Source organism: Cricetulus griseus (genome assembly GCF_003668045.3).
Source record: "Cricetulus griseus strain 17A/GY chromosome 1 unlocalized genomic scaffold, alternate assembly CriGri-PICRH-1.0 chr1_0, whole genome shotgun sequence".
Taxonomy (NCBI): Eukaryota; Metazoa; Chordata; class Mammalia; order Rodentia; family Cricetidae; genus Cricetulus; species Cricetulus griseus.
The window spans coordinates 152791398-152804870 of record NW_023276806.1 but is presented as its reverse complement, the minus strand read 5'-3'; the positions used below and the strand labels follow the sequence as shown (position 1 = coordinate 152804870).

The 13473-nt window shown below is 46.0% G+C and overlaps 1 protein-coding gene across 1 annotated transcript in view; it reads right to left on the bottom strand.

The window, feature by feature from the left end:
* The window catches only part of Nt5dc3 (5'-nucleotidase domain containing 3), a 57211-nt gene extending 44005 nt beyond the window's left edge, over positions 1-13206 (bottom strand). The window contains 2 exon segments of the mRNA XM_027392549.2: positions 12992-13151; positions 13153-13206. Coding sequence (XP_027248350.1) covers positions 12992-13151; positions 13153-13191 — 199 coding nt within the window. The 5' untranslated portion in view covers positions 13192-13206.
* Positions 13207-13473: the final 267 nt, after the last annotated feature.

Below are 13473 nucleotides of genomic sequence, written 5' to 3'. Positions count from 1 at the left end.
CACTGGGGAAGCTAAGGCAGAAAGATCCAGAAGAATTCCAGACCAGCCTGAACTATAAAGAGAGAGCCTGTCTCAAAATTTCAAGGAAGGAGACTATAACTCATTGGTACAGTGTTTGTCTGGGGGGTTGATCTCAGCACCACAAATAAAACAAAATTATTTAGCTATGCCTTTATTATTATTATTATTATTATTATTATTATTATTATTATTATTATTTATTTTGGTCTTATGCCAGATTTAAGCTCTTTCCTGGGGGAGGAAAATATGTAAACTCAAAAAGCCTTGCAGAATTCACAGGACCTTTTTCCTAGTGAATTTTAGCAGTTACAAAAAGCAGACAAAGCCTCTTATTTTCCCAATACCCTGCTCCCTGTGGTGTATCTTCACAGTGCTCGAAGGACCAAGTTCTCCTATTGGGCAGTAGTCATGTGCCCTCACACTCTGTGTGAGGCACCATGAAGTCAAGGTCACCCACCGACCAACCACATTTCCTTCAGGGCTCTAGTCCTGTGTCCAATCTACAGCGGGGGTGGGGGCAACAGATAGGGGTAACGTAATATTAATAGTTCAGGTCACATATATTGTGGTATGCAATATGTGGTGGTTTGAATGTGAATGTCCCCCATAGGCAAACGTATCTGAATACTTAGTCCCCAACTGGTGGCACTAATTAAAGAGGTTTAGGAGTGTGGACTTGCTGGAGAAAGTGTGTCACTCACTGGAGGTGGGCTTTCAGATCCAAACTTCACACCACTTCCAGACTCCTCTCTTCACTTTGTGCTTGTGGTTGAGATACGATCTCTTGGCTTCTTGTTCCTGCTGCCGTGCCTCCCCTTTAAGATAGATTTTTAACCCTAGTTTAAGCCAAAATAAACTCTTTTTTCTTTAAGTTACCTTGGTCATGGTATTTTATCACAGCAACAAAAAGGCAATTAGGAGGGCATTGGTGGCGCACACCTTTAATCCCAGCACACGGGAGGCAGAAGCAGGCAGATCTCTGAATTCAAGGCCAACCTGGTCTATAGAGGAAGTATCAGGACAGGCTCCAAAGCTACACAGAGAAAGCCTGTCTCAAAAAAACAAAACAAAACAAAAAAAGTGCACAACTATTTCTAAGATTTTATTTTTGTTGTTAATTTTTTGAGACAGTATCTTTCCATGTATCCCTGACTGAACTGGAACTCACTAATAGACCAGGCTAGCCTGAAACTCAAAGAGATCCACCTGCCTCTTCCTCCCAAGTGCTGGGATTAAAGGCCTGAGTCTGGCCCACAGTATATTTCTATATTGGTAAATCAAAAGATTTAAGATGGAAGTTCCTTGGCTTATAAAACGATAATATCCTATAGTCCATGGTAAGTTAAAAATATCATAGTTGAACTACATTAGGCCAGTCAGAAGAATGGCTCATTGGTAGGACATTTTCAAACCATTACAAGGTTTATAAGATTTTGGATCAGTCCCAGCACTAGAGGGCTGGGAGCATTTAATACATTTCATCAATTGAAAGCCATAGCTCAGCCTAGCCTACATCTCAGTGTAGCCTGAGAACGCTTAGTGTCTTAGTTAGGGTTTACTATTGCTGTGAAGAGACATCATGACCACAGCCAACTCTTACAAAGGAAAACATTTAATTGAGGGGACTTGTTGACAGTTTCAGAGGTTTAGTCCATTATCATCCTGTCAGAAAGCATGGCAGTGTGCAGGCAGACATGGGGCTGGCTACATCTTGATCAGAAGGCAACAGGAAGCGATCTCTGTGTCACACTGAGCAAAACTGGAGCAAAAGAGACCTCAAAGCCCACCCCCACATTGGCACACTTCCTCCGACAAGCCCACGACTCTAATAGTGCCACTCCCTTTGGGATTACGGGGGGGGGGGGGCAATTACATTCAAACTACCACACTTAGGTTAGATTACAACTAGACAAAAATCACCCAACACAGCATACTGTAGAGTGTGGGTGTTCCTCTCACCACCCCCGTTAGGGCATCTCCACCCTTGTAAGAAATGACATTTCAACAGGGCCAAGCACACAAATTCCAGCTCCTTCCAGGACACTGCCCCAGCAGCTGCAGTTGCTGATCCAAGGCAAGGCCTGACTCATGGTCCCGCCCACCTCTTGGCATGGGTACTTGCCTCAAAACAAGCAAACCAAGCCAGGAGGAGCCTTTCTATATTTCCGATTTGATCCCTACAGCTTTACTGAGGTACAAATTGTATGCAATAAGCTACACAATCAGCATGGAAGTCCAAAGAGACAAGGAGCACTTCCCTCGACCCCAGAGGCTACAGATCTCTCTCCCTCTGTCCCTGCTGAGTTTGGGGGTCAGATTCCTACACTCATCTCTGGAACATTCTACAAATGAGGTCATTCAATAAGTAGTGTTTTTTCATAACCTGGTTTTCCTACTTGCTAACCTCTCAAGATTTTTAGCACTTACAGGCCTCCTATGTGTCAGCATTATGCAGGGAGTGAGGCAAGAGTTATTAGTTATAAAACACAGATTGTTGGAGGAAATCAGCACATGCCACACTGATGGGGACACAAAGGGCTGGCCCTTGGGGGTGGGGTGCAATTCAGATGTCACTTATATTTCTTCTATTAAAGAGAAAATTTTGCTTTTCCACCAGGATTTTGCATCATCTCCAGGGACAAGCAACCCATGACAAATAGAATTACTCATCTAAAAAAAAAATGCTAATGCACATGACATTTATACAACTCCTACTGAAAGTTAAAATTGTACCTTATTACTTTGTAATATCTATAATTCCCACTGTTCCATGGAAATCCATCACACTTCCTCAAGTTCCAGAAATAAAACCGTACACAAGTGCATTGAAATGAGATTAAATATAATGGTTTGACGACAACTTAATCTTAAGGTAAGTCATTTAATAAAAAGTAAACTTAACCGCTCAAGAAAAAGATATTTAGCTTCAAGGGGAAAAGTTTCTTAGAAGAAAACAGAGCCAAAGATACCCAAAGATGAAACACTCGACAGGCTTGTCACTAGGTACAGAGGAGACAGAAAAGGACAGAACATTACTGCCTTTCCTAAGCCACACACTGAGGAACCTCCAAGTTACAATCTCAGTTAACATGGGAATTCCAAGGGGCAAATTCCCAATCTGCAGAGGACCCAAAAGCAACCAAAATATAGCAGCAGAGCCAGAGTCACAATAGCAAACCACTCAGTGTGGGCAAATGCCAAGCACACTGTAGGTTCTTTATAAATGTCTATCCAATCTTTTTCCTACTCTGTTGTGGGATAATCTTTTTGTACACTGTGAGGATGTATCTCTACCAAGGTACCTTCTTATTGGTTTAATAAAGAGCTGAGTGGCCAATAGCTAAGCAAGAGAGGATAGGCTGGACTTCCAGGGAGAGAGAGGAACTCTGGGAGGCATCCAAGGCACTCAGGATACAGAGCAAGTCAGGCATACAGTATGGAGGAGGGGTAAAAAGCCACATGGCAGAATGTAGGTTAATATAAACAGGTTAATTTGTTTTAAAAGCTAATTGAGAACAAGTCTAAGCTAAGACCAAGCATTCATAATTAATAAGAAGTCTCTGTATCATTATTTGGGGGCTGGAGGTCCAAACAAAGTTCGGATCCATCTGACGCTCCAAAGGATGGAGAGGTCACACCAGCCAGTGCTGCTTCTGCTAGTGCCACAGCTCCATCCAGCAACTTCCTAGAGCTGAGGCAGGAAAAAACAGCTTCCAGTGATGCTCATTGGTGTAAGGCTCAGCTCTCACAGATCCAAGACAGGAAGAGCCAGCCGACAGTGCCATGTGCTAAGCAAAGCCACAGAAGGAAGGAGCCTGCAGACACACGGAAGGGCTTTGCAACATTTTGACAACATTTTCTAGGAGCCATTGTACACCCACAGATGCTGCAGCAGTCTCTCTGGCCAGTTTATATGCTCACTGACTGCAACGGCTCCTTTCCTGTCCATGCCGCAGGTAGCCTGGCCCTTTAAGGCTTGGCTCACTCCGTCAGAGTGCCATGAAAAAGCCAGGTCTGGGGAAGCCTTGGATAGAAGCAGAGGCTAAAGAGGAAAAGTGAGAAGCCAATGCAACTGTACAAAGCAACTGCACAAAGGCTTCAGTGGGTATTTTTTAATGTAGCTGGCATTTCTGGCGAGTTTCCTAGCGAACCACAGGTGTGTAGACAAGGTGAAAGGCCTTAAGCTGTGCTGGAACTCTTACTTTGCTGCTGGCAAAAGGCATCAAACTCCTGGGTTGAGGGACTACTTTCCTTTTCATGCCCAAGATTTTTCATCTTTCTGCCCTGCCTCAAAAACTTCTCATAATACCAAGTTGTAGCAGGCAAAACAATGGCTAGTCTTCCCACTGTGATCCCTAGAGCCTGTGACTGAAAAGGGGGAAGGGATAGGGCTGCACCTCAAACCTAAAGAGACACCCTTAACTACCCAGGTGGGCCCTAATGTAATTGCAGGATCCTTGTATGTGTAAATACAAGGCAGGCAGGAGTCCGGAAATGAGGTACCAGGAGGCTACAACAAGCCATTACCGATTTTTAAAATGCAAGGGACTACAAAGAACACCAGAACCTCCTGGGCAGTGGTGGTGCACACCTTTAATCCCAGCATTCAGGAGGCAGAGGCAGAGGCAGAGGTGATGGATCTCTGAGTTTGAGGCCAGCCTGGTCTATCTACAGAGGGAGTTCCAGAACTACACAAAGAAACCCTGTCTCAAAAAACCAAAAAGGGGAGGGGGGAGCACCAGAAACCTCTGGAAGCTGGAAGAGCAGTAGAGGAGAAGGCAGTCTTGCTACCGCCTTGGCTTTAGCCCAGGGACCTGCTCCAGAGCTGTGGAAGCACAAATGTATATATACCCTGCAATGTGCAGACTATGATTCTAGGACAAGAGCCAAACACAGAAGCTGGCTGCCACCTTCACGGTCTTCACCTTTGGCATATGGTGGCATTTCCCAGAGGCTGAAACCAGAGACACCAGAACTCTTGTGCTAATCTGCGTACCACAGAAACTTGCAAAACTATGGGACTATGCTGATATCCTAAACTTTCTTATTTTGGAAAATCATTTTCTGTAAAAAGAAGCCATGCCAAGTGGTGGTGGTGGTGCATGCCTTTAATCCCAACACTCAAGAGGCAGAGGCAGGAGGATGTCTGAGTTCAAGATCAGCCTGGCCTACAGAGAGAGTTTCAAGACACCCATGGCTACACAGAGAAATTCTGTCCCGAAAAACCAAAAATTAAAAAATAAAATAACGTAAGTCATTTATGTTAACAGGCAACAATTTATTGTCACATTAAACAAATCACTATATAAAATCTCTCCATTTTAATTTCAATACACCTACAAGTGTATTGTATATAAACAAGTCCATATAAACAAAGTTGCCAGGATCTTTAAGAAGTTTTATAGGTTTGGTTTTTGTTTTTGTTTTTAATGGCACAAGGTACTCAACCCAAGGCCTCAAAAATGCCAACTACATAGTGAACCCCAGAAAAAAAAATTTTTTCTCTGAAGGAATTTTATGTTTACAAAAAGTTTTGAAGGCAAAAAGTTAGGAAACAGCTAACTTAGCTATACCTACCTTGCTTACTATTTTAAATATCTACCCCACAAATGATCATCACAAGATGCTGAGGGACTGGAGAGATGGCTCAGTGGTTAAGGACACAGACTACTCTTGCATAGGGCCAGAATTTGATTCCCAGGACCCACATGGCAGCTCACAGCCAACTAAACTCCAATTCCAGGGAATCTGAGACCTTCTTATGGCCTCAGCCAGCACCAGGCACACACATAGTACACAATCATACAGGCAGACAAACTGATACATATGAAATAAAAGTAAATCTTTTTACAACATATCTGTTCAATGAATCCTAAATGGTAAAAGTGATATACTCTATTATTAAATGTACTGCTCATAAATATTATTCAAAAAAGCAAAAACAAAAGGGGGACCGGAGAGATAGCTCAGCAGTTAAGACCAGCTTGCTACTCATCCAGAGGACCCAGGTTCAATTCCTAACACCCACAAGGAAGCTCGAAACCAGCTTCCATCGAAACCATCGTAGGGCATTCCATACTCTCTTCTAGCCAGAGTGCTGGTACAGCAAACATTTACCTCACACCTGGTTTTCTCCAGAGCTAGGTACCAAACCCAAGGCTTTGTGCATGCTAGGCAAGTACTCCTCCAACTCCTCCACAGGCAATATTTGATCCATTCACTTAGCATGAAACAGTTACTCAAAACCTGGCTCAGCAGGTAAGGGCAGTTGTTGCATAAGCCGGACAACCTGAGTTCAACCACCCAGAACCCACATAAAGGTGGAAGGAAAGAACAATTCACAAAAGTCAACCTTTGACCTCCACATGCATGAGATGGCACACATGCACACAATAATAGTAAAGTTTTAAAACCAACTCGATAACTAGAAAGTTTCCCAATAAAACCAAGTCTCAACCAGCTACCCCACCCACCCACCTGCACATGCAGTAGTTGACTTGATAACATATGATCACGTAATAACATATGACCACAGTCTTCTAGGCACTGGCTGGTGTAAGGAACACACTGAGAGAAACAGAGATCTTCAAGCAACTGAACACATGCTTTTAACATTTGAGGGATTATAGATCTTTGGGAAACTTTTTCCTTCTTGCTTCCTTTCTCCATGGTATCTACAATCAGTTCAGAAAAGATGGTGAGGATCTGGCTGACGGTGCATGAGCAAGCCAGCATTGACCTCCGAAGGTATTTCCCCAGCACCAGTTGCTTACCCAGGGCCAGGCACTTCCCTCCACTGTGAAGCAGGAGAGTGCACAGACCCTTGCAGTCACTAGAGCAGAAAGATGTACAAACTACACCAAATGCCAATCACAGTCACAGGGATGACATCTGAATGTTATCTTCGTATAAACAGCCAGAATGGCTTTGTGACACAGCCATTCAAAAGTTAGCCTGAAAGGCAAGCAGACACCAATGGCCAGAAAATGGGGCTATCAACAGAGGGTCCAAGACTGTCTATGTATGTCCTCACTTGCTATCCGGAAGGAGTCTCTCCTCAAAGTGTGAAAGTTACCATGTAGGATGTCTGTCCCTCAAGCCCTTTCCCTATTACTATTATAATTTCTATAACCAGAGACTACCAACAATATCCACCTAACAAAGGACCACTTCTAAAGAAGGTATTGTGGGACTTGAAAGATGCCAACAAAGAGACAAACAGGAGAAAAACACCCACATCCTATGTCCAGCTAGGAAACAAAAGCCCACTCAACACCCTATATTCTCCAGCCTCACCCCTGTGCTCTCCAGACTCACCCCTTGTATTCTCCAACCTCATCCCCACCCTGTGCTCTCCAACTTCACCCTGCTCTCCCAACCTACCCTGCTCTCGAGCCTCACCCCCCCATGCTCTCCAGCCTCACCCCCCATGCTCTCAGCCTCACCCCCCTATGCTCTCAGCCGCACCCCTCCCTCCAGCCTCACCCCCTCCTCCAGTCTCACTCCTAACCAGCACCTCCCCTCACTTTGGTTATATCACTCTTGACTTCAGCCTCATGGGCAGACATGTAATCTACAGCATTACTGTGTTTAAAAATCATCTTTAATTAGCATCTATCTATAATCTGAGACTGATGTGGTAGGAAAGGCCTGTAACCCCAACACTTAGGAGGCTAAGGCAGGAGGATCATGAGTTTGAGACTAGCTTATGCTATATAGCTCTAAGAATCCCATCTTCATTTTCTTGGAATTGTAAGCGTCTTCCTATACACCTGCCTTTTGGGGATCTAAACTCCTGTCCTCATCCTTGCATAGCAAGCTCTTAGCTAAACCATCTCTTCTACCTAATGATACATTATAGCCGGGCTTTGCTGCTGAGGGCCAAGGTTCTCTGAAATGATTGTGAAGGTAGCTGAATGATCTACAAGCAGTTAGGGTTTAGAATGTGACTCAGCTGAGAGTGCTTGCCTCGCATGCATGGCTCAGAGGTTAAGAGCACTGGCTGCTCCTCCAGAGGTCCTGAGTTCAATTCCCAGCAACCACATGGTGGCTCACAACCATCTATAATGAGATCCGGTGCCCTCTTCTGGTGTGTATGTATACATGCTGGCAGAACACTAGCCATAATAAATAAATCTAAAAATAAAGAGAGAGAGAGAGGAAAATCAGGAGTTCAAAGGTCATTCTTGGCTCCACAGAGAGTTCCAAGGCCAGCCTAGGCTACAAAAGATCAAGAAAAAAAAAATCTGGAGTGAATTTGTTTCTGTCACTAAGGAATGCATCCTGAGAAGTATAAAGAAGAGGACAAAATGTTAAGGGAGACTAAATGGTAATTCTGTTAACAGTCTTTGAAGACTTAGATTAAAAAAGAATTACATTCAGGTGGTAGTGGTGCATGCCTTCAATACCAATACTATAGAGGAGAGGCAGGGAGATCTCTGTGAGTTCGAGGCCAGCCTGGTCTACAGAGTGAGTTCCAGAGCAGCCATGGCTGACAAAACACAAACAGATCAGCGCTTCCCCACCTTGGTGGCACCAATCTTGTGAGAAGCTAGTCTGCAGACATTCCTGGGCTGGAGATGCATTCCATTTGGCAGAATGCTTCTGCAACATGAACAAAGCCCAGGGTAGGATCCAACATACACAACCCAGCAAGCTACAGACTCAATCTAGCTAACAGTCCCTATGCTGAGCTCTGCCAGCAGCTCTCATCCATGGTGTGAGTCCTTTTACATGTTTGGAATAACACAAAATCAAACCAGCATTGGGACGTGGGGTGAGATGATCCAGGAAACCAATGAGCTCGCACAAAATGGCCTGTATATGTACAATTGCCAAGTGTGATTTAATAGGGCAAATACGCCTATTTATTTAAGGACAGAATACAAAGATCCTCCAGATTCTACAGGCTCCTAACTCCACATTCTGCCATTCCTATCTGTGTAAGAAAGCACACTTCTGGCTGGACAATGGAGCATCATCCAATATGAGTAACATGCATTCTTACTAAGCAAATTATTAGAAATTTCAAAGTACAGAACCCTCAAAATAGAGCTATGAATTCGAAAATGGAGTTTCAAGATCAAATTTATTTAGGAAGCAAAATATCGACATTCTTTTTCTTGGAAACTCATGCCTTTTAAAGGCAGTGTGCTTCTAGAGCCAGTACTGAAAAGCCCAGCTGTAAAACATCTTGTGTTTTCTCCATTTCAACAGCTGTATCCCTCAAAGGACGTTAGTCTAAATTAACAAGATGTTAGTCTTGTAAATTATCCAAGAGTATCTCTTTAACCTCCTTGAGGAATGTATGTGTGTCATTATTTACTGTTAGCACCTTATATATGGTGAGGATTATCTTCATGTCTGTTTATTTTGTAACTGTTCTGCTTGCACCAATAGTCCCTTCTAAGTACCTAAATTGAGTGTATGCACATGCACGTGTGTATGGTATATGTCTGTGTGCACGTGTCCGTGGGTGCATTACCCATGTGCATGTGTGCCGAGGTCTGAGGAGGACGTCATGTGCCCTGTTCTATCACTCTGCCTTAGTGCCTTCACACGGGGTCTCTCACTGAACTTGGAGCTCTCTGGGTTTTTTGTTTTGTTTTGTTTTTTAGCACACCTGTCTGGCCAACAAGCCCCTGGAACCCTTCTGTCTGCTTCTCCTGCTAGCTGGCAGTATAATGAGGCACCACCATGTCCAGCTCTTGTGGGTTCTGGGGATTAGAACTCAGGCCCCCATGCTTGCACAGAAGCTCTCAATTGGACTGCCTCCCCAGACCCCACAAATACCAGATTTCTGATGGATTATCAAATTCTTTCAACCCATAACTGTGAATAAACCTTTCCGTGTCTCTGAATAAAGCTTCTAACACTTCACAGTAATCCCCAGCTTTGCTGCCACAGTTCATCATGTATTTTAATCAGCCCAGTTCTCCAAGGAACTCCTTAAGGAAGGGATGAGAGAGGGAGGGAGGGAGGGAGGGATGAGGGAGGGAAGAAGGAAGGGAGAGAAGAAGGGAGGGAGGAAGAAGAATGGAAAACAAACCCACAAGTTAGCCAAATACAAAGTGGGGGCTTCATCTCTGAAGGAAGACTGCCTGTGTTCTGCAGACAAGAAAGCAGACCAGCTACCTGATGAACACACAGAGTTCCACCAAAACACAGACAAAAGGATCAGCCCTCACACAGATACACAACAGTCACAGCAGTGGTTTCTCAGAACTCTAGTAAAGGGACCCTGAGCCCAGCACTACTGATACTCGAAGCCACATAGCTCTTTACTATGAAAATACTGTACTGGTCTCTGCCCACTACAGGCCAGCACCACTGCCCCTACCCCCAGTGAGAGAAATAAAATGGTCTCTAGGCTTAACAAAGTGTCTCCAGGGGCAAAGCTGCCCCTCTGCGTACTGCTGAAGACCATTTCCCCTCCAGCATCTATATTCTTGCCAGGGTTTATGATGTGACATTTCATGTCCTAAAGATACAAAGAACTTTTTGAGCTGACTTCCAGATGGGATGCTAAAACAGTACAGAGGTAGGATGGTGAGTACCCAAATGGACAAAGAAAGCAACACCAGATTCAAAGTCTCCAGTTAAAATAAAAAACGGGAATAAATTCAATGGGATGCTTTGGTATATGACCAAAAACTGTCACTGTCACAGAAAAACAAGAAAGCCTGGTAAACTGTGTAAGTCAACAGAGCCTAAAGAGACAACAATGTAGTATGCAATCCTGGATAAGATCCTAGGAAAGAAAAGGGATGTTAGATATAGAAAAAAAGAAAGGAGAAGGGAAGGGAAGAGAAGGGCTCAGAATGGAAAATAGCAGTAGGCTTTATAGAAACTACAGGCTTCTCAGTACATCCAAAACTGACCTGAAAATGTTTTGTTTTTTTAATACATCTCGATTACAATGGAACGAAAAGACTGGGAAAGAATGCATTAAAACAAAGCCCAAAGCCACAGCCCTTGCCCGGCAGACATTTGAAGTGATTGTACCTGAAGGAACTGTTTGGATTAATGAAAGGGATCCATTGACCAGAAAATAAAATTCTTTTGTCAGAATCAGGAAGTGGGAAAGTAAAACTGTTTATCCTGAGAGGATAATTGAGGAGGGGGAGGGACTCCTGCATCCCAGTGGCTGTCACTTATCCCCTCCCCTCCACCAGACTCAACATCGTGGCTAGTCTAGCTTGGCACAAGCAGGCAGGTGAACAGAGATGCACTGAACCCCAAAGCCCAGACTCACACACCTGAGAATCAACACCCTTAACACCAGCTGCTGGATACTTAACACATGCTCACTGCGAGGTCACAGACATCCACCAGAGAAGGGTAGGGAAGGTGAGTATCCAAATGAGACAAAGAAGTTCCAGCCAAACATAAAAGTCCCTAAGTTTTCAGGGGTGGCAGAGGAACTACTTGTGAATGTTCTGTGGGCATAGGGAGGGGACCTGCACACGGTGTACCTGAAGTACCTACACATCTGTAACACTGAAGACATTATTTAGCTTGTGTCTTCATTTTACAAAGAGAAACTAGAGCTGAGAGATGAGATAATTTGTTCAAGGCCAGGCATAGCACTACCTGAAGCAGGGGATGGGGAGTGAGGGGTGCTAAATCACTTTCTCTACCCCCTACAGTGGCCACTATCTGCTGAGCATCCAAAAAGAGGAGAAACAAAGGGTGGGAGGCAGGAGAAAAGAACAAACTTGCCAGGAATGGTGGTTCTCACCCGGAAGGGTAATGAAGGAGACTAGTGATGTTAAGGCCAGCCTGGACTACACAACCCGTCTCAAAGAATTTGCCTGGACAGAAAAAAAAAAAAAAAAAAAAAAAAAAAAAAAAAAAAAGTTGACCTAAATAATCTCTATTTCTTCTACCTCTAAGATCTGTAAATCCTAACCTCTTCAAAGCAAATCTTCTTTCTACCACACCACAAAACAGCTTCAAACCCCAACTCTTGGCGAAGAAAAACCAAAACCAATAAGGCCCTCTTCCACAGAAGTCTACATCGCCGGTAACTCCGAATGTGCTGCAGAAAGTATTACAAGTGGGTTTTGTTTCTCTTGAACTGACCTCAGGCCAAAAGATGCAAACGGATCTTTAAAATCCTACAAACTGTACCCTCACCAACACCCCACCCCGTGGCATCCTCCCCAACCGCCTCCCCACAAAAGGATAAATATGAAATGCTATTAGTCTCCTCTGATAGCTTCGGTGTCTATGGCTCACCGCCTGCCCGTTTACTCCAGGTTCCAGATGGTAAGAGGTGGGAAGAAGCACAAAGCAACAGACAGGGCAATGGATTCCCGACCCTGGCTCAAAACCAGTCTTTGGTCAGGTCCCTTTCTTGAACTTGAGTCTCGCCTTTGCTATCTACGTAATGGACATGATCCCCTCCCCTGGAGGCTATGGAAGATTCGGGGACAATACCAAAGCCTGACACTAGTAATAATCTGGTTTCTCTCTCCATTCCTCCTGGCTTCCTAGCGGTGTCAAGCTCATTCTCTTCACTTGACAAGTACTCCTCTCCCCCTTGCAGAGTGCCGTGGGTAACCAGACCCCCACCCCCACTTCAAACAGAACATTTCACCTTGCTCCATCCTGCACAAAGGAAACCGGCTCAGCCTCCTGACCCAGCCGCCTGCGCAGGAGGGAGCCTGTCTAGGACAGCGCGGCAGCTGGCTGGGCTGCCACTATCATTCCCGGGGTGGATGACAACACCTAACGGTGTTAGGGGGAACGCTTCCGACTGACGCCCTTGGAACCCTCGCGGCGGCCCAGAGCGCTTCCGATGCACACTCCCGGCTGAACAATCCCCAGGTATGAAACAGCTTCCCCGGCAGGGGAAAGGGAAGCAAGAGTTGCGAAGTTCTGGACTCGCCTTCTCCGCGGGAGCCTCACGCCGAGGGTCCCCGAGCGGGCAGGCGGGCGCGCGGCGCAGGCTGGGGCGCGCACTCACCGTCCGTGCTCCTCTTCGCCTCGTGGTAGCGCGCCCACAGGTAGCGTTTCATGTCCACGGCGGCCGGGGCGGTGCACAGGCGCCGAGTGCAGCCGGCGCGCGGCCGTCCCCGAACCGCAGACCCGCCGCCCGCCCGTAGCCCCGCCGCCGCCCCTCGCCCCGGCCCCGGCCCCGCGGGCCGCCGTGGCCACCGTGGCCATGCTGCCTCCGAGCTGCCCAAGGCACGGACGGCCAGCGCCGGGAGGCTCCGGGACGCGAGCCCGCGGTTCCTGCGTCTGAGCGAGTGGTGGCGCGGCCGCCCCGCGAGCCTCTGGGGGCGGGGTCTGGAGACGTGGGCGGGGTCTAGACGGGCGGGGGCGGGGCCTGGCTGACTGAGTAGGGAACCGGGTCTACAGGGACTGAGCGGGACGGTCCTTGTTTGAGTCAGAGGCGGAGTCGGGGACAGGGACTGGGGAGACAGAGCGGGCGGGGCGGGGGCGGGG